The sequence below is a fragment of the Perissodus microlepis genome, chromosome 3 (assembly GCF_051167445.1).
Source record: "Perissodus microlepis isolate ML-2025 ecotype Zambia chromosome 3, ASM5116744v1, whole genome shotgun sequence".
NCBI classification, from domain to species: Eukaryota; Metazoa; Chordata; class Actinopteri; order Cichliformes; family Cichlidae; genus Perissodus; species Perissodus microlepis.
In genome coordinates this window covers 32537627-32561584 of record NC_140463.1, presented here as the reverse complement: position 1 = coordinate 32561584, position 23958 = coordinate 32537627, and the positions used below count along the sequence as shown (strand labels likewise).

General features: G+C 44.2%; 1 protein-coding gene across 6 annotated transcripts in view; it reads right to left on the bottom strand.

Moving 5' to 3' along the window:
* Window positions 1–23958, bottom strand: part of pcdh7b (protocadherin 7b) — a 116590-nt gene that overhangs the window by 53657 nt on the left and 38975 nt on the right. For 2 of the 6 annotated variants that reach the window (XM_084924097.1, XM_084924100.1), the window contains exon 2: window positions 8543–8738. The exons of 2 other annotated variants lie outside the window; for them this stretch is intronic. In XM_084924097.1, coding sequence (XP_084780223.1) covers window positions 8543–8738 — 196 coding nt within the window. Of the gene's footprint in view, window positions 1–8518; window positions 8739–23958 lie in introns of all 6 variants that reach the window. 2 more of the 6 variants (XM_084924099.1, XM_084924095.1) reach the window with 1 other exon arrangement.

Here is a 23958-nt window from a genome sequence, read left to right as displayed (position 1 = left end):
ATTCTGTTCTTTTAATCTCTCTGCTGCAAGACCCGACTCGCCCGCTTTATCAAGTATGTGCATCCGGATCGGAGGAGATGACGAAGAAATGCGACCGACTGCCAACTCTGAGGCGCGAGTATCCTTCCACATTCCTGGCAAAACAATATGGCTGCCTCTCTCAGTTGGGGGGGTGTCTTATTGGAATTACCTGACTATGACTTTAAAAACGCATTTGCCACGTTTTCTGTGTGTGTGTGTGCGTACACCATACATACAGAGTCGATCTAAAATGGCTCCACTTTTTTCTCTCTTAACCCAAATGGCCATTGTGGTTGTGTAATGCTTCTCTGTGTATCGGTGTTTGTAAGCCAGCTAGAATGGCTTTTGTAATCTCTGTCAGGAGTGGGTGTCAGTCTGCCCCTGGCTTCACAAAACACCACAGCAGCAATTCCATTATCCACACTCAGACAGCCACAGTGTGTGTGTGCGTGTAGGTGTGTGTGTGCACGACGTATGTTTTCAGTTTGTGGCAGGTTGCTTTGTAAGTTACATCGCAGGTAGTGATATTAGAACCATACCAACAAATCTTTTCTTTTTCAAGTCTTAAAACAAATCTCTCTTAATTGCATCTTCTTCCACATTTTAATCGATTTAGAACAGGGATGTCAAACATAAGGCTCAGGGGCCAAAATAGCCCGGCAAGGACTCCATATCGGCCCTATTGAATCCCTTTAGAAAACACGAGAGAAGGCAAAATATTTGTCCTTTTAATGCATTTTCATAGGTTTTACAACTTAATCGTTACTGCTAAAGACCTCCCACATGGCTGTTCAAACACTAAAGTTATAGATAAAAAAATTCAATGATTGAAAATTCCTGTTTTTTCACTACTGTAGAAATGTATATTTTCTACAATGGATACTCAGTAAAATCAATTAACTAACTACAACTTTCAGTTTTATAATTATAGGACAGTCAGCTATCGCTAACAGAACTTTTTCACCACTAATACTGGTGCTGACAGGTTTCTTTCATCTACAACAGTAGCACTTCTTAATCATGTAATAAAATGTCCTGTTGAGATTCCTTTTTTTATGTTAACATATCTCAGGGATTAAACATGTAGTTAAACTTTTTCACACTGACAGAAGGAGGAGTGTCACTGGTTTGGCTCACTTAAGATCAAAGCGGTCTACATCTGGTCCACAATGTAAAATGAGTTTGACATCCCTGATTTAGTGGATTGGTTTGCCTCTGTTTGCCTTTCGCTGTCTCCTGTTTCCCTAAAGAAATTGCAGGCAGGTCAGTTTAATTTAATTTGTTCCCCCCAAAAACTTAAAAATGACATAATTACTTTGCACAATTAAATCTTTAAATCATCTCCCAACTAAATAACCCCATTATTTACCTTTTGAGTTGAAATCGCTGCTTCTGTCCACAGAAAACTAACCTCATGTTTTTCTTAAACTGCATTTTTTCCACGCTGTAAGCTGGGAGAAAAAAGAAACCACTCCGATGTACATCATTAAATTTTCTTCAAATAAACCGTGAAGTCTCCATAATGACTTTAATTGTATAGCACGTTTCAAAACACAGAGTTACAATGTCCTTCACAGTTTGAATAAAAGCCACACCATTAAATGTAAGCACACACATTCAAACACACAGACACGTCACCAACCACAGAGTCACACATTCATTCCGACATACACACTTTCATACAATTTAACAAACTGAGGGAACGATTAAGGGGAATCTAACCTAAAGAAATTAGTTCTCAGAAGCCATTTAAAACAAAGCACACACTCGGCTGACCTGATAGGCCGAGGAAGGCTTTTCCAAAGTTTGGGCGCTACAACCTTATAAACATGACTGCCTTAGTAAGAAGGGTGGAACAGTCAGGAGACCTTGATCAGATGATCTGAGTAGCCAGCCGCCGCGACAAGCTGTCAGTAGCTGGATATATATAATGAGGGATCTGCCCATGTGGCGCTTTATATGTTAATAACAGGATTTTAAAGTGGATTTCAGTTGGAGCCAGTGAAGGGAAGCAGAAGTAGGTGTGTTATGTGATCTACTGTATTCTGCATCAATTGGAGACGGACTATGAAGACTGTGACCTGCGATGATCAAAGCGGGGAGAAAATGAAAATATGAATTAAACAGTTCATCGAAGCCCAGTCGAGCTTAGTGAGACTCAACATTCAGATGTGGGTCAAAGATGATACCAGTAGATGATTTATGTGGCTCCGTGGATGCCAACAGAAGTAAATGAGAGAAAGTTTTGTTTCCGGCACTTTGCTTGAACCGATCCTTCATCGTAAACATAAATGAGCCTTCGCCCGCTCCTTCCTCTGGTTTCTCCAGTTGGTTTTTAAGAGCAGGTATTCCTCGAGCTTAATTCTGTCAGCGTGCTGCGGCACTGAAGTGAAGGCTGCACTGAAGGGGCTTCAAAGTCCAAATGTGCCTGTGTGAGGAGAAAGATGGGATCACGGATGTGACACTAGGGTATGATTTGAATACCTGCCTCCTCCACCTGAGCAGTGATCAATCATCTCTGTCTGTCAACCGCCACTCCCTGCCGGCGACTCCATAACCTCCATCCTTGGCGTTTTCCTTCTGTTTCTCTCTCTCTCTCTATTTTGTTGTCTGTTAATTTTTTTTCCTCGCTATCTCCTGGTCTATTTCCAACCTCCCATCCATTTCTAGGCTCCTGTGCGGTGTGTTACTCATGTACTCTGTCTTGCCACTCATGCCTCTTTTTATGTCCCCCCCCCCAGTGTTTTTTTTTCTCACATCATCACACCAGGTTCTCTTGTTCTTTCTATCTCCCATGCTGTCCCCTTGCCTGAGGATATCACATGCACTCAAAAAATAAAAGAAAATAAGGGGCGAGTGGTAAGGGACAGATGGAAATGAATGAGAGACACACGGCACGACTGGAGGCGCGCGCAGAATTTAAACCTTGCTGCAAAATGCACAAGCGTCCGAATAATTTATAGGCTTTTTTAAAGATGTAACAGATTATCATTCCCTTTCATTCCTTTGCTGACTTAAATTTTCGGATTAATGTTGTGGTGTTTTTACGCCGTGACCTTGGGGAATGCACAAGCGGGAGGCAGTGGGGTGAATATATTGTGTAACATGCTGATTGATAGCACGGCTCCCTTCCGCTGAGTGATTTTTTTTTCTTTTTTTTTACACTACCGGTTACAGAAACACACACACACACAAATCTCGCCACCAAGTTGAGGGAAATCAGACCTAAGACCAGCGCCGCTGCCGCTCGACTCTTGAAATATGAATGGTTTTAATTAAACAAACTCGCTTTGCCATCTGGCCCTACAATTGGGCCTGCCTAATGAACAGCCTCACACACAAACACGCACACTATTAACCAGGCAAAGCGGCATTCCAACGGGTAAAGCTTTGGAAATGGAGAAACAACAACAATGAAGTGATCTAGTGAGGTGCTTCACAGAGCTGGAAAATGACTCAGTGGCTCATTGCGCCGAATGAAGGGTGGATGTGCGTGCGCGCACGCATCTGTGAGTGTGTAAGACGACAAAGAGATGATTTTTGTCTAAAAGTGGGCATTTGAGCGTCTGTCTGTCCGGCGTTTGCTTTGTTCTTGGTGATTTTGTTAGCAAAGGCTCAGATGGTGTTTGTTCTCGCTGACTACCTGATTGATAACCGCTGTGATGCGCCACTTGTCTGTCCTACTCTATTGAACCGACTAGCCAATGCTAAATGATGATGTTTGTAATCCAGCGGTGGTACCCCGAGATTTCTCAGCAGGACAGACAGGAGAAAGGTAGTGTTTGGTCTGTGTGTGTGTCTGTGTGTGTGTGCTGTGGGTGATTGTCTGCCAGCCAATGCAGAAAAGAAAACGTGGGAGGCATGCTAACATTAGCAGCCAGTAGGACGTGCTATCACTCTCTTAGAGGCTACAATAAATTTGCGGCGCTCCTCAGCCTCTGCGTTCAGCACAGGCGTCAGCCTCTGTGAGATCTGCACTGTGATGCAGAGGTAAATAAAAAGAGTCAAAGATCTCCTGCAGGTACAAGTCAGGTTATACGTGAGTTATACTGCGAATATCACACAAGCATTGTATATTTCTTGAAAACAAAATTCAGGCAGAAAATACAAAGTCTATTAACACTGTCCTGTCCTCTACATTCTCAACTTTCCCAAATGGTCAGGTCAGATGGCTGCACCTCTCTGGGAAAGGTTTCTTCCTCTTAAAAGAGAGTTTTTCCTCCCCACTGTTGCCAAATGCTTGCTCATAGAGGGTCTTCGAATTGTTGGGGTTTCTTTATATTACTGTAGGTTCTTTACCGTGCAACATGAAGCACTTTGAGGCGACTGCTGTTGTGATTTGGTGCTATGTCCACATACAGTAGTATCAGCAGGCCTTGCTAACCCCAGCATAGCCACTGCTAGCTCAGTGTACATAACAAGGTTTAAATGCAAAAGGTGAACCTTAAAAGTAAAAGGTTATAGATATATATTAGCAATTTTGTAAAGAAAAAATATATGTATATAATGTGATGTTGTGGATCAAATGCGATACATCCTTGGCAGCGTGACCTACAGCAACAAGCACATCACACTGCATAGCTGCACTGATCTACTGAAAAATGTTATTACATCTTCAGTGCCGGGAGCTCCTCAGATTCATGCAGAGCCTTTACAAAAAAAGAAAAAAAAAAACACGTTGCACACCTCGGACACGTAACTCATCATGAAAGAGAGATGTGGAAGCATGTTATTTTGAAGTGCACTTGAACTAACACGGTAAAAATTGAAAAATCCTCTGCCCCCCTGGCGATGCGGCGATCAATAATAGAGCACGAGTCTTTGACCCGCCGATAACGGCGTACATCTGGAAGGGCTGTTCGACATCCATAACGGCCTAATCGGCTGTTTGACTCCAAATGTTTATGAATATCTGATGAGCGCCGGTGTAAGCTTATGAATAAGTGAGGATGTGAGGGTGCGAGGGGGGGTGGGGGTCCAACTGAGCATCAAAATAAGACCAAGAATTCATTGAGACGTACCGAGTGGCGTCTCTGAGCGATACGGAGGCCCGAGCATAATGGCAGCAAAATTGAATTATTTTGCGTCCTGAGCAGGTAACTCGCAAGTATGAAATTTCAGTTTTGTTCAGCGGCGTTGGGAGAGGTGCAGCAAAACTTCCTATTGCTTCCTGGCACGGACTTTTTGGATGTCTCTCAGGCTGATCAAGCAGTGTGTGTTTGAGGTCAACAATGTGTTCATATTCCCACGATGAACTCCCTGTTCTGAGTCAGTGTGGGAAGAATCTGTCTTGGATGGAGAGGTTGATTGTTTTTTGTTTTGCTTTTGTTATTTTAAATTTTTTTCTTTTAACGCTCCCCACGGAAAGAAGGAACCCAACAGAAAATAATAAAGTTTGCAACATGACCTTGATGAAGGAGATGAGGAAAAGAAAACATGGTCCCTCAGCACATCTGTGCAGGGTGGAAAGAAAGGAAGGACGGGGAAAAGGAGGCAGGGTGAACACACAGTGTGTGTGTGTGTGTGTGTGTGTGTGTGTGTGTGTATGCGTTGTCGTGTGTGTGTTTGTCTCTGGCAAGAAGTGTGTGTGTGTGTGGTGGGGGCTACTTGCATGCATGCATTCATGAATGTGAGCAGCTGCGATGGAGGTTGATTGTTCGCGCATCGTGCGAACATTGATCGACAACGAGTAACCGAGAGCTGGAAAATGCTCCGAATCGAAAAAAAGCGGACACTCTCCTTTGTCTGCATTTCACCCTAACACAAAGAGACGGCAATCAAACACGATGGATCGATAACAAGGGGGGGAAAAATACAACAACTCTCAAATCCTCGGTTTCTAAAGTTGTCAAACAGATACTAATGCTTCCAGGGGCAAGGTTGAGATTTGGGCCTTCCATGGGACATAGCCGTTGCATTACGCACATAAATGTCTGCAGTTACATAGTTACATGCCGCTAATGATGCCCTTGTCGGCATCGAGCGCCGCAGCAAGCCATCTGCTGACTTTTGTTTTCCTTCTACCTCGTAATGCCCTCATTTTCTAAAAAAAAAAAAAAAATGGAAAAAAAGCATGTTTGGGGGGTGGGGTGGTGGGGGTTAACACTGAGTAAATGCGGTGCTGATGCTTTCTGTGCGAGCTCCTGCCACAACACGAGAAGGGATGCTAATGACCGCAGAGGCTGAAGCAGTTTGCCAATATTTAGCCTAACCTTAGATGATTGCATTTACTTTACACTTAGGTATTTAGCTGATGCCCTCATTCAGAGCGACCTGCCATAAGTGAGCAAGCAGGGACTCGGCGGCATCCTCAAGGACGCTTTAACTGGAAGCACAGAGATGCTTTTTTTTTTCTTCCTCCCTCTCTCTCGCTCTCTCTCTCTCTCTGGGACTGAATCACAGGACCTAGACCAATTACAGTCTCTCAGACCACAAGGCCACCCCGCTGCCTACCAGATTATATCAGCTCATAGCCTCGGAGTAGAAACTGTGTAAGAACTCCAATTTGTATAACTGTGCTGCAAAAGAAATGTGAGATGTAGAGGCTGATTTGGAAACAATATCAAGCCAACGTTCACAAGCGCTCCCTTTTCTTCCAATCACACATGTGCTGTTGCCTTGCCTTTCTCACACACGCACACACACACCAGTTCAGCCGATCTCACTAAAGATAGCAGCAACAGCGGAGAGTGTTGTTTCTCTTAGATGGAGACTGATTCATGAATTGACCTTGACTCTGTTCTCCAGCAAATCTCCTCTGAAGCGTCAGTATGCTTTTCACCAAGCTGAGGAATTAGCAAAAACATGCACATTGAGCTAAGAAGTGAAACTGGTGGGCATATTTGGACCAGTACGAGAGCTCCTTGGGTATCAAACGCTCCATCTTTGGTTTAATGCATTTCCCTATTTATGCCGTATTTATTCTAAAAGTGGTTTTACTCGACAGGCTCCTTAACTGGATCGCTATTGACTCACCCCCTTCCTGTAACAGAAACCAAAATGAAACGATCCTTTTAATTTAAAGTCTTATTTGGTAACTTAATGGGCACTCGTTGTCGGAAAATTGAGATTTTTAATATCCACGAGGTAGCCTTATCAGCTCACATGCTCACATCAAAGTGTTTCAAATCCCCTTTAATCTGTGTCGGGGCCGAAATTTGAAAAAGCTCACTGTGGACACTCCGGTATAACGGCCTGTTTGATGTGCCCATCTGTCTGATTTGACTAACTTTCTGTTGCTCGTCTCGAGTCAGTGCAAACACCATAACTAGACATCGGCCCTTGAGGTAGAACCAGGCATTTGTCCAGGCTCCACCTTGTGGATGTAATGGTGCTTGTGTTGACCGCACTGATTTAAAATAAGGTAAGGGCATCATCCGCCTAACAGCTCCATTGTAAAAAAGAGAGGATGTGAATCTTTAAGCCATTTGAATATCCTTATCCTAAGCTGCAGTGGGGAAGCCTCTGCACTTAGGCTTAGCACTCTCAAGACAGCTACTCCTTGTTAAGCATCGCCTCAGACTCCTAGACTATGAATGGGACCATTACCCTCATCTCTCACTGCACACCCAGATACACACACCCACACATAGAGACACACACATACATATATATTTTGGCTTTGGTAGGAAACTAGTTCAGGCTAGCTGTGAGGAGAAGGTTCTGCAAGAGAAGAAGCTTCACTTTATCAGGAGACTGCTTTTACAAAAGGATTTTTTTTTCACTTTGCCACCGCTCCCGTCCACTCTCTCTAGGCTGGAGTCTTTATGCATTACAACACACGGATCATCGGTTCGATCCCTTAATTGAAGCAAAATGAACTCCTTGGTGAGGGCCTCGAGGCCAAACACAAATCACAAATCAGTGCAGCAGCTGCCTGTACAGCTTCTAAACAATTCAGAGTATTAGCCCCCTCCCCGTTACACCTCTTTTACTTTATCTCAAAGAATGCAAGGCAAGCTAGAGAGCGAGATCTTGCTGAACACCTATCCTCCCCTGCAGCTGAGATCTAGCCTGCAAACGGAATTCAGCGGGATTTGTAAAACGGTGCAACAAAGCAACAAACTAGAAGGATAAAGACAGCCCTGAAAGGTGGTTGATCTAAAAGAATTCGTCTGCTACATATTCCCTCTTGTAGCCCCTTTGATCAAATAAGCCTTCTGTTTCTGAAACAGAGACCTCGGTTTTACAATAAATCCCGGACCTCGTTGTTCATACAATGTACACTGAATGAGCTTTAGGCTTCAGTAAAAAATAGTTGCATCACAAGCGCCACACCACATCCATACCCTTGGCACAGAGAAATGTCGAACTGACAACAGAAGCATTTTAGCACAAAAAAAGAACGAAAGAAAGAAAAAGGGACGCTCGTGTGTTTCTGCACTTTGCTTGTGATGCTTTCTACAGCGTCCCGCTTGGATTTCTCTAGCCAGCTATGTGCATGTGTTGTTCCTGTGTCTTAACGGTTTCTACATCTCCTTTCAGTGTTTGCCCCTACCATTTTCCATGTGCTCTGCCTCACCGACACTGCCATCCGGCGTTGTCCTCTCGTAGCTGTCCTCGGGAAGGGGAAGGGCGCCCAGCCGGGGGCCCGACGAACTCTTGCTGCTCGGTGTCTCCGACTCATCCAGGCCGCTGTCGTAGCAGCTCTGCAGCGATCCCTGCTGGTGAGGATCCTGGGGCTGGCTCACCACCGAGAAGGTCACTCGGCGAAACGGCTACAAGAGAAACCAAACGGCCGGGGGTCACTATTAAAGGGACTTCTTTACTTTTTTTTTTCAACTTTTATTATTGGATGTCAGCTTGGGAGCGGGATCCTTTGGAAATAGAAGGGATTCAAGTCAGGATGGCAGGGACATAGGTTAGGAAAACAAGGGAGGCTAGGATACTGCCTAGTAGACTGCAGTGAAGGCCATGGCTAAGGATAATAGCAGCTACCTTAGCAACCAAACTAGCTCTAATGCCACCCTCCAAAATAAAACTATGATCTCTTCTATCAGAGTAGCCAAGAAAGAACTACTTTGCCTTTCTCTAACCCTGAAAACTTTCAAAAGGACACAGAAGAAGCTGCACAAAGGAGTCTTTCACAAGCACGCTTAGAACTCAAGGGACCAAGGAGACATGGTAGCTAGCTAGATTTGTGTGTTAAATACAGCTAAAATGGAAAGAGGGAGTGGGAGTGGGGGAATGGTGGTGCATCAGCCTCATTCACTTGTTTACTTTCCCACTAAAACGAGGACAAGGTGAACAAGCTTTCAGCTCTCCGGGAGGTCTGATTCGCCGCCAGAGAGCGAAGGCGCAAAAGGCAAAAGACGGGCGCACACAAATAGGCACACCCACTTGACAGCATGCGACTAAGTGCACACGCACAAAAGGCTTTTCTCGATGAGCTGTGGGTTCACGCTGTCAATATGTGTAGCCCGCTCTAACACATTATTGAACAGTGTCTTGTGTTAAGCAGTAACAGAGCATGTCATTAAAGCCGAGGCCTCTTTCTCACTGTATCAGCCTGATTTTCTTTTTCCACTCTCCGTGTCTCCTAATCCCCCGCCTTAGCGTTGTACAAAGGTAAATGGCAGAGAGGAGAAATGAAAGAAAGAATGAGCGCAGGGCGAAGAACCAAACACCAGGCTTGGTCATTACCAGAATAAATGGCATAACAAATGGCTAATGCCGTTAATTAATTACATGCAAACACTGTCGGAGCTCGCCTCTGGTGCAGCACATCTTCTCTCTGGCACCTCACTGGACCTCATCACTTTCTCGTGTTCTCCATCTCTTCTGATTTTACCCCACGTCCCACGCACACACCTCTACACACAGACACATACTCCTCCTTCTGCTCTCCTTGTTTCCTTGTTTCACCATAAGAATATTACACAGGGACAGAGGCCCATTACTCAATTTTTATTTTTCTTAAAGCATTCTCCCTCCATTCGTTCCCCATTTGTGTCACCTGATGAAGTACAATCTATTATCAGCCACGGTTGCCTGCACTTTGAAATTTGCACATCATGCGTAACTCATCTAACACTGTCGCTCAGTCTCAGACGCAGATGTGAAAGCATCACGTCAAACTCCTTCTGTCAACAGATATTTACACGTGGCAGAGATCCATTAACTCAAAAACAAAGTGTTGAAAGGCCAGCTTAAAGGGACAGCTCACTGTAAAGTCAAACATTTTGATCCCAATTGCCTAGTTTGGAAGAAATCTGCTCTAAAAATGTCTCCCTTCTGTTGAGTAGACGCCAATAGCCTTGCGGTCCACAAAAGACGAAAATAAATAAATAGATAAAAATGCTTTAAAAAAACAAACAAACACTCAGCACAAATGTCTATTGTCAGGACCAAATTACTCAAAAAAGAAAAGAAAACACATTTGATTTTGCCGAAAATACCAACTGTATCCCACCCCCCAAAAAAGCATCTAGCTTGGTGATATGAGGACGAGCTTGGCTGTGATGTTGGCCAGCTACTTGGTTCTTTTGACTGGTGCATCTAGACGTTAAGTGACATTGCTCCTGAGTTCGGACATCCGAATTCCGATGTATCTGGAACGTGGCATGAAACATGGACATAGCAAAGGCCATCAGAGGACGATAGCAGTGGTTACATAAACGATAAGATAAGATAAACCTTTATTAGTCTCACACGGGGGGAAAGATTACTGGTCTATTGGAAAATGGCTTTCTAAAATGACCTTTGTACACTCTTTCCTGCTCATGGGCTCAGTCACTCATTTTTAGGTGATATTAGAATAAAAATTAAGTATATTTTGTAAGTTATTCAATAGAACTCGTTAGCGACTCAGCCTGTGGTTTTACAGTCAGACCCACCACCTCTCGACACATCTATTTTCTGACAACGCTCATCTTGAGGAATCTGAGCGAGACTTCAAAAGAACAACTAGCAATGTCACGGTAACTACGTCCATTTTATTTATACTGTCTTTCACTTAGAAACAATTTGCTTTGAAACAAACTCGTAGTCCATTTCGGACATTCCAGGCTCCTGTTGTCTAGGTACCGTACTCTTGGATGTACTACCAGTTCATGTCTCAGTCAGTGGTATCCTATCTTCTCATGGTAGTCGCTTCAGTCTCGTGCATATAAGTTGAGAAAAGTCTATCTCAGGTCCCATCTGCCAACAGTCACCAAAGGTTATTTGGCTCAAATTTAGTTAAGTCGCCAAAAGTTTCTGGTCACCACATCACTTAAGATCAAATATAATTACTTACAGTTCATTTATCAGATTTTCTTTCCTTTTTTTTCTTAAGTAACCAGGCCATGATTCTATGACAAGAAACACTTATGCTGAGTTTTTGTAAAATCTACTGTTCTGGTGCTTTGGGCTCCAACACAGTGAGTGCAATTCACTTCTATTATATTCAAGAGATGTCCAGCATGTCTACAGATAATTTCTTGCAAATTGAGACCGAAACAGCGCAGCACTACAGGTCACGGTCAAAAGCTGTAAACCTGATTTTGAGGTGAACAGTCATGTTTTTTTTTTTAAAGTGGACCTCTCCATCATTTAAACACTTAAACTTAGTTTAAGAAACTTCTGCCAGGCACACAGTGTGGCGTATTCTCTTTCTGATAATGAAAATTTCCCACAAGCCACTGGAAAAAACAACAACTTTTTTTTTTTTGCTGAACGGGTGTGTGTATGTGGGCAAATTTACATATATTTATATATTTCTGCCTGGTTGTCTTTCTATGGCTGGCTGACTAACACAGCAATCTTGGCAATAAATCATGTTTCCATGTAATTACAATCAACACTCAACAAATGAATTGGTATAAATATTCATGCAAATTTCACTTGGATAGTCAAACATTTGTTGCATAATTAAAACCGGAGCCCAGAAGGAGAACTGCTCTCTATAAGTGTAATAACACTTGAAGAGATGTTAAGATATTAAACCCTGTTTCGTTTTTTTTTGGTTTGTTTGTTTGGTTTTATTCTATTTCTTCAAAACACTTGTTTAGTGAGAGGTGTGTGTTAACAAGTCCATTTGAGCTAAAAAAAAAAAAAAAAAAAGCACTTTGTCTGGATCAGATTTAGAGCAGTGCCATAGTCCTTGGGAAACACGGTTTTCTAATGATACAAATTAAATGACTGCTGCCTAATGAATAGCAGGCGAGATCGCGGCAAAGAAAAGAAACACTCGAGCCGGTGCACGCTGAGGAAAAATTGAGTTTGTGGGGTGGGGGGGAAAGAAACTGACTAGAAGGGAGAAAAGAAGAAAAAAAAAGAAAGGAAAATGAACAAATGCATGTTATTCACCTGAATTTCCCCCCTTATTTTCACCGGAGGGAACGCAAGATAGAAAAGAAAAAAAAAAACCTAATTTGTTTGCAGACCAGAAATGGAGTTCATGCAGAGATCGCCGGAGGCTTTGGATTAGAATCTGCAGCAACCGCCGCCGTCTGCACAGCAACCTTCGCTCCCTTCATTCTGTGTCTTTTAAATAAATGATTTTTTTTTTTCTTAAAGTGATTCTTTCTCTGTGGTTCCCTTTTTTTTTCTCAACTTCTTTTTGTGTGCCTACGTCTAGGTGCGTGCTTCGCTAGTTGCCAGCACAGGAAAATAAATAAATAAATAATTGTCCAGCATGCTCTGTGAAATAACATATGGCTTTCTGGTTGTCACGACCAATTTTTCTCTCTCTCTCATTCACAGGGAAGACCGTTTTGGGACTCGACACATGTCCAAACCGCAGGGAAAATTTAACAATTATCTGCTTTGCATACGCACACACACGCACGCGCACACATGCATGCATGCATACACACAGGACTTGGGTTGACAAATGGGATTTTGCTCAAAGATAATGTAATGCATGAGCACGGGCAAGTGAGTGAAGCTGCCCTCCTCACTGTCTATCCATGCTGTCATATGGCACAGAGTTGACCTCCTCTCACTAGATATTGGCCATTTTCAGACCTGGAGTGTTTGTTAAGCCTGACTTACTACATGCCCTTTGATGCTGGTCCCTCTACCTCCTACCCTGACCTCCTGCCCTTCTGCTCCACTCAGCTGCCAGTCATTTCAGCAGTGACTGAGCCAGAGACACAGTGTACACACACATGTACACACACATACACACACGTAATGAAAATGGCATTTTAAGGACAGCCATAGGATTAAAAAAAAACAAACTTAAGCTGTGATTAAGCCACTTCACTTTATTGACTGTCCAATATATGATGGATATTTTGTGGACATTTGAAGACGATTCAATTCAGTTTTTTTATTTAGCACCATATCATAACAACGATTGCCTCAAGGCGCTTCATATTCAAGGGTAAAGACTCTACAATAATAAAGAGAAAACCCCAACAATTAAACGACCCCCCTGTGAGCAAGCACTTAGCGACAGTGGGAAGGAAAAAATCCCTTTTAACAGGAAGAAACTTCCAGCTCAGATAGGGGCAGCCATCTGCTGTGACCCGCTGGGGATGAGGGGAGGGAGATTGTACAAAAAGCCATCGTTTTATATGTGAGAAAGTACGCTGTAAAAACCCCATGCTGTGACCTGTCAGAGAGTAGCCAACCTTTTAATATATGGGTTTCATTACAAGTTAACGCTCCTTTGCTCTATTTTTGCCAGATGCCAGGAAGTCTTATAGGGTCCTGACAGCAGAGGGCCTTTAAGGGGTGTGCCTGCAATCTAAATCCAGCTGTGACAGCAACGGATGATTGAGCAAATCCGTCATCCCTCAAAAAAAATGAACAATGCAAACAAGCCACAGGTTTACTGGGACCTCTGGCTGAAGCTCGGCCCGGGCTATTTCCTGGATGCTAAAGGGAAAACAGATGGGCAGCCTGCGCTCAAACGAACCTGGAGCCAATAAAAACAGACCCGTGCCACTAGTGTCAATAATGTGTGACCTCTTGGATTTGATTTTCATTTCCTCTTCCCCCCCAAAACAAAATGCTGAGCCGCTGTCAGCCGCACTTTGTGTGAGTCTTACTTCTTTTTTTATCTCTCAGAAAACCTTGAAAGATAACCCACTGCTTAAAGTGGAGAGCTCTGCCTTTTCATGAAACCTCAGACCAACAACCCTGGTTGAAAATAGCTGATAAGATCAGTCTAGGTTATACAATGACTTTAACGTCAAGTACGGTCAAGGGGCTCTTTATTAGCAGAAGTCCACTTACCTTCTTTGTTTAACTTGGCAAAACTGACTCATTAATGCCAATGTGACACTGCATGCACTAAATGTGTGTGTTCTGTGTTAAAAATTCTTCATATACGAAGACTTGGCTTTATAATGGAGCCCCTGAATGAAGAAAAGGATGGAAGAACGATGGAAGTGAGTCTAGCTGAAATGCACAGTGTGTATGTATGTGTGTGTGTATGTGTGTAATTTCAGCTGTAAATACCCTTGGCAGATGGCAGTGACCCGCTACCGTGAACCACAGGAAGCAATTGTGGCTGGGTTGGACGTGGGGCGAGGGGAGCAAACATAAACTGCAGGACCAGTGTCTTTTTGCAGTCAACCAAGAGAAAGGATCCAGAGGAGGAAGTTTGAGTAAGGGAGATGGAAGGAAAGATACAGACCCTGCTTAAAAAAAGAAAGGAGAAAAAGAGGCCAGGATAGAATAAAGAGAAAGGAATGACACACGAGAACATTCGCGATTGCCAGAAGTGCCAATCGGTAATTAAGAACCCATGTTTCATATTTAATGGCAGCCAGACAGTGACCTGTGATACGCCACCTGAGACACAAAGAAAGTGCCAAATAGCCAGGGTACACCAAACAACATACTTACAGTGATCCAAAATTGGCTTAACCCAATTGCGCCTGCTCGCTTTGCAAAGATCAAATGCACGCGGTGTGATTCGAGTACCGCAAATTCCAGAGATCATGAGATGCACTGATGTTGAAGCGTTAAACGAGACAAATGTCCTCAAGGTGAACTGACTGGAAATTAATCGGAATCTGATCAAGAGAGGTTCAGGTTCTATTTGGGTGCAGCTCAGTTGTACTCAGGTACCACGTTACAGAGGAGAATGCTGATGCGTCGCAGCCTCAGCAGTTAAAAGCAAGCGGCGTTAGGCTGAAAGTGGAGGGTCTCTCCGGCCCGTTAGGTCCCCCCTGTGATTGGCCGGTGGGGGGCGGAGGTTTAAAATGATTCGGTTAGGGCTGAGTAAGTTGTGGGAATTTTCACAGAGCAGTTGGCTGCAACTTTTTTTTCTTTTAGGGCAACCACCCGCAGAGTCGAAGGTATCAGGTTCTAGCCTGACTGATAGCTTTGGCCCTGTCAAGCTCCAGCGCTCCTCTTCCTGTTCCTCGTCTTCTTCAGAATTCACTAGTCCATGCACATTCCTCCCAGGTCACTCTTTCCCATTAAAAAAGAAAAAAAAAGAGAGACAGGAGGAGGAAGAAGAAAAACTGGGGTACCGTTTCCAAAGAACACCCGAGACTCCAGGAGAAACCAAAGAAAAACAAAGGTGAGATAAAAGAGGCTCCTGCGAGTTGAGGGTTTTATTTTTTGCAACGTTATCTTCAGAGTCAACAAAGATGCAAAGAGTGTTGTTTTTTTTCCTCCTCTTCTTCTTTTTCTATTCTGCTGAGTTCAGGAAAAGTTTTTTTTCTTTTATTTTAACTTTCTTTTCAAGCTTACAAGGGCATCCAGCTTCCACCTTCTAGCCCTAACTGTGCACACAATCTCTTTTTCATAACTACGTGAGTGAGCTGTGGGGTCCTTTAATAAGCATGGGCGCAAAGCTTGATAATAACATTTTTAAACACCTTTTAAAAAAAGTTTTATTACATGAGGTGCAGATATTACGGGCAACACGGCGCACGGTCTCGTTAAGCGTTGATGATGCCATTAGCACTCTCCCGTTGATCTTTGGAATTGTGAGGGTAGTTTTTATTCTTCTGTTTTACCATCCGGTCGCTTTTATGGTCTGACAGAACGCCGATCAATTGACTGTCCTCTGGTGCTCATCTACCGCCGTTCTCTTGAGTCTCACTGACCCTTTATTGCCCTCAATTTTGGCATAAGGAAGAGTTGTATAAACATATGCGGTCCAGCAAGACAAAAAAAACCATTCAAGGAAATTCAAAAAGACAGCGGGGAACCCGAAACACGAACTCTCCGATGCCTCTTACTGTTGTATGGTTGGGGTTGTGCCATATAAAGTTGTTGCTAGGCACAGGAAACTCTGCGGGGATCAATTCTCAGAGCTTGTGCTTTGGGAACCACTTTGGATTGAGAAAGAAAGGGAAAAAAAATGAGGAAGTGGGCACTGAAGTTGGGAAAAAAGATGCAAACGTTGGAAAGAGTGTGAAAAGAAGCGTAGGGAATAAAGAAAGGTTAAAGAATTGAAATGAAAAAAAAAGATATAAAAACTGGTGATCCTTCCATCCCGAGATCCATTTCCTTTCTTCGTCCACTTTAGTCTTTTCTTTCCTCAGTGGGGTTGGAATGCCTTTGGAAGAGTGCCATTGCTAGCGCTTTGCTATTAGCATGCACCCCATGCACAAAGCCAGAGAGACGGGCCCGGAGGAAGCAAAAAAAAGACAGGAAAAAGATCATACGTGGTTACTTTCTTAAAGTCTGGGCTAAACTTTTAATTGCTCTTCAAGTGGCGGATTAGGCCACTGGTGTAACAGAGATACTATTCTGGTGGGATGGGTTTGAACATCTTCAGAAGCTTAGTCCAACCCCTGACCTGTTCTGAATGCCAAAGAGAAAGTCCTTTTTTTTTTGGTTCATGGGGTGTTGGAGCAAAATGAATTGTTGTTGGTGGGGACAGTAGAGTAGGGGGGGAGGGTTGGGGTAGATTTGACTGGCAGTGGATTAGCTTTGGGCTGACAAATAACATCCTTTGTAGGATTCATCTGCTTTTTGGATGCTGAACTCCAAGAACACTATGAAGACAAGCCCAGTGTCATGTAGCAGACCGCATGAGGCTAAAAAAAGGACATTCAAAGGCATAAATGAAAGCTTCGTAATTCACAAAAGGGACGCTTGTCAGTGTCGATGTACTTCCATGTATAGGGTGGTAATTTTTTTTCCCCCTTTTTTTGCGGGTTTCAACACCAACATCCGCTACCGTCAACTGCGAATTATGTTGCATCCTCTCATTAGGAATGGATGGGACCTTCTCCTGTGTCGTCTGCTGCTGCTGACACAAGTGCTGGCAGACATGGGGAACGAGTGTCAACCAAACCCTGACCCTGGTGTTGCTTACATAGAGTCTGCCTGCAAATCCTGAGATCGCATTTCCTGTATTTTTTACCCCCTCCTTTTCTACTTCAGTGCTCGGTTTATGCGATGACAGCTGAATGGCGTGGCATTCACTGAGTGTGTGCGCGTATCGAGTTGAAATCGCTCCCTGCACATTCAGGTGTGTGCGAGTGTCCCTCTCCTCTGTCTGAGTGTCAGCATTCATGTGTATGTGTCATGTCTTTGGCATCTTCATGTCATTTCTCATGTCACCCCCCTCAGCTAAGGCTCTCAGCTCTGGCATTTGGGGGTGGGGGGGGGTATCTAGGTGTCGCATGTGGGGATCCATCACAGGCACTGGCAGCGCTGCGTCTGACCAACGGCCTACTCCTGTCAGTTTGTGACAAGCCTGGGGCTGGCGCTAACATTAGCTCGTTGTGACACAGGTCTGGGTGTCAGCAGAAAGCATGACATGGCATCAACAAAGCCCGGAGTCGGCGCAAAGCGGCCAAATGCCTGGAGCCGAGCATTCGCCGCTGAGGATATGAGAGGCGGCAGCTCGCTTGCGTCGCTACCTGTCCTGCACATGCACAGATGGAAGATGTAAAAAGCCTTCAAATGCCATATCTAAAGAAAACGAATGCCACCGCAGAGAGAGGGAGAGGGAAGGAAAAAGAAAAAAGGAGCGATATGATCAAAAGGGATAGACAGACTTCGGATAGGGAGGGACAAAGAACGAAAAAGACAGAGATAAGGAGGAGAGAAAGAGACACTGTAGAGCCTTTAATAAGGCTGATAAATGATTCTTTATTTACCATCCTGAGTCACTGATGACAGATAACCTGCATTTAGGGGATCAGGGCTGCCATCCAAACAGGCAAAAAGAGAGAGAAGAGAGATAGATTGAGGGAGGTTAGAGAGCATATCCAGCTTATCCACTAATGAGGCGTTCTATTTGAGTATGATCGTGGGGGCATGTATCATTCATGTGGGATAAGTAGCGTGCGTCTCCTTGCGTGTCTGCAGCACTTGTCTGTTGTCTGCGCCCTCTTGTCATCTTTTAGAAACACCCACACGTCCCACACTTCAATGAAACAGTACCACCAGGTGGCGTGTCTTTGCCTCAATCAAATGAATTCCAACTGTATGTCCTGATCACAGTGCACACACACACAGACACACACAGACACACAGAGGCTTCCCTTACAGGTCCCATCCACCACCTGTTCCTGACAACAGAAGCATGGGATGATTACGATCCAAACAATTATGAAAACAATTACTACAAATGAGTAATTAAACCCTAATGTCAGGATAAATAAACTAACGGTGTGAAGGGAGAGGTATGAAGGAGGATGGGAAGAGCCCAGGGCGAGTGAGGGAAGGAATGAATAAAGAGAAGCGGGGTAGGAGAGGAGTCGACAGAGGAGCGAGGAGTCACGGTGTTGCACTCCAGCCGGCGTTACGTAAGGATTATTACCAAAAGCATTCAAAAGACGTTTTTAACACGGCTTCAACAACAATCCTTCCATCCCTGCTCATCATCTCCACTCGGACCCCTTTATCTCCCAACTTCCCCCTTCCCTCGCTCCGCTATCTCCGTCTCTGTCACTCTCGGCGGCTCCCTTCCTGACTCGCTATCTTGGTCGAGATCACGCAAGGTCAAACCTCCCCGACGTTTGATGGATGAAAATGGAATTAAGATGAAAGCACACTTTCAGATAATGAAGATATGCAGTAGGAGATTAGGAGGCTGGGGAGGCTGCCGAGGTGCCGACCAAATTAATATTGAAATTTATGTGTGTTTGGCTCCTGCCCAGACAATCCCCAAGTGTTATTTCCAATGGGGGTGGGGGTGGGGGGGTGAAGTGGAAAACATAACAAAAATTTTAATAGCATTTGGGGTGGGGGTGAAGAATAAAGGCGACAGAGTTCATTTTGTCTGATGTAGGAATGCAAAATGAAGTAGCCGTAGCAGTGCACTACACAGCTGTTCAGCAGCGAACGATGGACTGTAAAACGGTAAACGTGCACATTTTGTAGGTGTCTGTGTCTCTCTCAAAAGTAAGCATCTCATGTGTGGTGTTTAAAGGTAAGACAAACGCCCTGACTCGCTCAGGTGTGCCTGTGTGTGTGCCATTTAAAGCACGTTTGCATACTAACACGGGCCAGTTCAGATATTTGCCTGCACTTTGAAAGGCACATGATCTCTTTTACAAAAAGTGGCAAACGCATCTCACAATCCAATCTGCAGAATCTCAGCCGCTCTAAAGAGCTGAATCAGTCTATGTGTGTTTGAGGAAAATAGGCAAAAAGGGATAAGGCTCCCGTGCCTCAGAAGGCATCAAAGACAGACAGTCTATCAAGGCCCCGTATCACTGTCTGATGACGGCGATATGCACACTAATCCGCATGTAAAATAGTCCTTTTCCTCCAAGGCTCTTCTTGGAGTGCACTTAGCAAGCAGCCCCTCTCTGCTCTCCTTTCCTCAATCTTGCCTTCTCTCTGACACTATTCCCAGTGAAAAGAAGAAAAAGATGATAAAACCACCAGGGAGATCCACAACATGCTCTTAAGGTCTCATTTTCGTCCAGCCCTGTTAGATCTCATTACTCGGTTGTTGACTGGGCAGACTTTTTTTTTTTTTTTTGGTGGGAGTGGGGAAGCTAATGGGAAATTTGATAATGGCGTCAGGTTGTTTTGGTCTCCACTGTCACAGCTTTCCAGCACTCTGCTTGTGGCACTTTGTTAAGGGAACACAGGAGTGTCGAAAAACACAATTAACAGTCCGGCTTGTTTGTTCCCTCTAGTATTTCTCCTTAAATAAGTCAAAAGTAACGCAGGAAAGAAAAAAAATGAAAACACTGGAGGAGGAGTGCAAAAAACATTCATTCAGAACTGACTGACTTTGGCCTTGTTTTTGCCCTCTGTAGCCTGCAAGCTGTTCCCATTCACTGAATAAGAAGTGGTCAGGTTACATAGGACACCACCAACAAAGAAGCTCTCTGTTAAGGCATCAGGCAGAATGCAGAAAATATTTGAACAGATATATATATATATATATATATATATATATATATATATATATATATATTGCCAACCCAAAGGGTACCGAGGAGTCAAGAAGTCAAACAGCCATTATTACTCGACACCTGCGTCAGCTCCCGCGGGAACTCGGTGCCAGCGTAGCATTGCCCCCTTGTGCCTTCGGTCCCCGCCCACTTGTGTGCATGTCTACATGTGTGTTTCACCTGTTTCACCTATCACCTTACGGGCAGCTGGTATCCTAGGAATAAAAGACTCTTCAGCGAGATAGCCAGCAGCGGCGGAGGATGAAGGAATATTGTGGGTGGGAGAGCGTCAGCGGTGCAGATGGAAGGGATCCTGTGTTGAAGTGAAAGCCCTCCTCTCATAATGGTGCAGGTGAAAGCACCTAACTGGAATGCAGAAGCAGGAGCCCCCCCCACCTCCACCCTCAAAATTTTTTTAATCAAGACATGGAAAGAAATTAGAAGGCCGGGGGTTTCGAGGGGGAGCAGAAAAACAATGGCTGCCATTGAGGTATCCTGGACTAATATTGAGGGGGTGATATATGATATCACACACATGCATACACACAATATGCAGTGACGGCACCTGTTTTTGCTCGCTAGCTCCACAAAGGAGCTGGTGTTAGAGGTGGCCGGAGCAGTCCAAATATCGATAGCATCGATAGCAACGCTGGTATTGGTATTGGACTGATGCAATACAGGCCCTGTATTTACACTACTAGCTGATGTAGGTGGCAGTGATCGTGTGCGGCAGTCTGGGCATCGATTTAAAGCGAGACCAGCGTGACCGCTATCAGTGACGAGCGCCACGCGTCACGTGCAGTGGCAACATCATGGGTCTGTGATGCCAGATCAATACCCATATGTGTGTTTGTGATTGCCATAAATAGGCCTTCCAGCGTCCTTGTGGATTCTCTGTGTCCCTCCTCCTCCATCCTTCCCACCTCTATTTCAATATCTTCCTCCCTCTGCCACATAGTCACAACAGGGCTGCTTGGGAAAAAGAAAAAAAAATAAAGCCACAACCCAACATCAAGACTCAAGGCTCCCGAATCGAGGCTGTCACATAAAAAGACAAAACATCCATGTAATTTGAGCTTGTATTACATTGCCATTTTCTCTTTCTTTGATCTAAGAACAATGCCCAGGGTTTTCCTCAGACTGGGCTGTTTCCAAAGCCCATCCACTCTGCTGCACCTAGTTATTGCAGAACAGGTTTTCTCCCTATTCAGCGCCTCACAAAAGCAAAAGCAAGAGCCAACCGCTGTAGCACAGCAAAGCCCAGCACCCTACCGCACTAATGACGGCCCTCATCAGGCTGGCTAATTTAACCCCCCTGCGTAAATTGAGAGGTAGAGGTCATGGAGGGAGTTGGATAGAGAACGCAACAATAATCTCTCTCTCTTCCTCTCTCTGCAAATCTCGTAAAAGATCTGGAAAAAAAAAGACACAGAGGCAGCTGCCTGGCCCACATTTCTACACTAACAAGAAAATTGGGTGTGTTTTATTTATCTGCAGTGCAGACTATATTATTATGAATTTGGGGCATTGGAAGGCTAGTTATTTAGAAGGCTACAGTCTCTGTTATCCCCCATGTACTTAGTTTGCCCCCCCACTACCCTTCCTCCACCCATCACTGTGCCTCTGGTCTTTCTCTTCTTCTACTTCTTTTTCTACCTCTACTCCAGAAAGAAAAGCAGGTCAGGTAGAAATCACAACTCAATACATTACAGAATAATACACCACAAAGACGCGTGAGTGGTGGCCCTGCTAGTGGTTAGCATGCAATGCAACTTTACCACCATGAGGCAAATCTGTCTTTGAATATTATTTCAAGTCCTGGAAAATTGCACATGCTGCCTTTGTAGTATATATAAATATATAAATATATATATTTTTAATGTTGACATGTATTCCCAAGGGAGTGCTTTTGAAGAGGGTTGGGTTTGAGGTGAGTGTCCTTTTCTTTTGGTACTTGACGGTATAGAAATGGTGCCGCAATGGCTAAAGACAGCAAAGACAGCAGCCGGAAAAGAAACGTGTTCTGCATAAAAACAAGACAATGCTCATGGTGTTTTTGCAGGAGTCAAGCAGCTTTTTTTTTTTATTTAAACCAACATTTGCTAGGTATCAGCCCATCCAGATGTGATCATCGCCATTAGTGAGTTTGTTTTTTCAGCACCAACAACTTTTCATTTCTCATCCATCTGTCAAGAATATTTCCCGCCATCTCATCCATCACACTCACTTCCACTCCCTAATTCTCGTGTCTCGCGCTTGGCTTATCTCAGTACTTTGGGGCTGATGCGTAATACTAACAAGGTGGAGAAAGACGAATGGGGTTGTTGGGTTGTAAATCAAGTGATAAGGTGAGCGGTATGTTTCACATTACGCTTTGTCTGCCATGTAAAGACCTTGGAGGAACTTTCGGGTGTCTCAATGCTCACGAGGAAGCACACACACACACATATGAATAAAGGTCCCTGTCATCCTTCTCCCTCTCCACTAATGAGTTCCATTTCATTCCCACATTCCTTTACATGACCCTATCAACCTCAATCGTGTTGAGATGCCACCGTCTCCCTGATATTCTTCACCGTCACCCACCCTTTCTCTCCATGCAGCGCTTCCCGGCACAGCTGATCTCCGCCGAGTCCTACAATCTAGTTAATATTTCATCAAGTGCTGGAATCTCACATCTGTAGGTCACGTTCCGGGCCCCGGCAATTAGAAACTCAAACAGCGACCTGGCGTGCTTTTTTAATTCTCTGTCTTCTTTTTTTCCTCACCTTTCTCTGCACCCTTTTTTTTTTTCAAACAGAATTAACAAGTTGAAATTAATTTCAGCCCTCGCTGCAGTTGGAGAGGACTAAAAGGATGGGAAGAGGATGACATGCAGAGACGGAGCGTGTGAGGTGGATATAGCAAAGAGACCACCAGAATCCACATAAATAAATGAAGATTTCGGTTTTTAAAGTGCCGCGTAGCTAAATGAGAGGCGACCGCGGCCATTTGCTTTGAGAATAGATTCTCTTTGGTGTGGGACAAAATTCCTCGTTTAGGAAAGTAAGAATGTGATACCACCATGGCTGCTGGAGGCGCAGTGCACTGTAAAATGACAGTTAATTACGCCACTTAGTCCAGCTAAATATTTGTACAATAGTTGTGCGAGGCTGTGTGTTTTGACAATAAATTTGCAAGCTCTTGCTATTAGTGTGTGTGTCACTGGCGTGCACTCTCACCAAAAGACATCTGTTTAGGAGCATTAACTGTGTGCTGTGTAGGTCTTTGGTGCATGCTGGGTTCCGTGGGTTTACCCTAGATACAACATCTGAACTGGATTAACAATGCCTCATTCATTCAAGACCTTTGATTAACCCCGCCCATACCTCACAGTGCTGGGAGGCTTAACAAACAGAATGTCAGAACAAGATAGTGTGGGGAAGGGGGAAGAGGAGGGGGGTGTTAACGTACAGGAGGTCCTCACCATTCTTCACTGCTCTGCAATTTGAATGCAGGGACCAATATGCGATGCGAGTCACATGCTGTTGTTTTCACTCGGATGCGAGCACGGTGGCTCTGGATAGGATTTGAAAAGATTCCCGAGCCTTTATCTGCTTAAGATACCAAGTGGAGTTTGCATAAACACAGAGAGGAGCTCAGTGTGCTTTTTTAGAGCACTAAACAATGCTCGGTG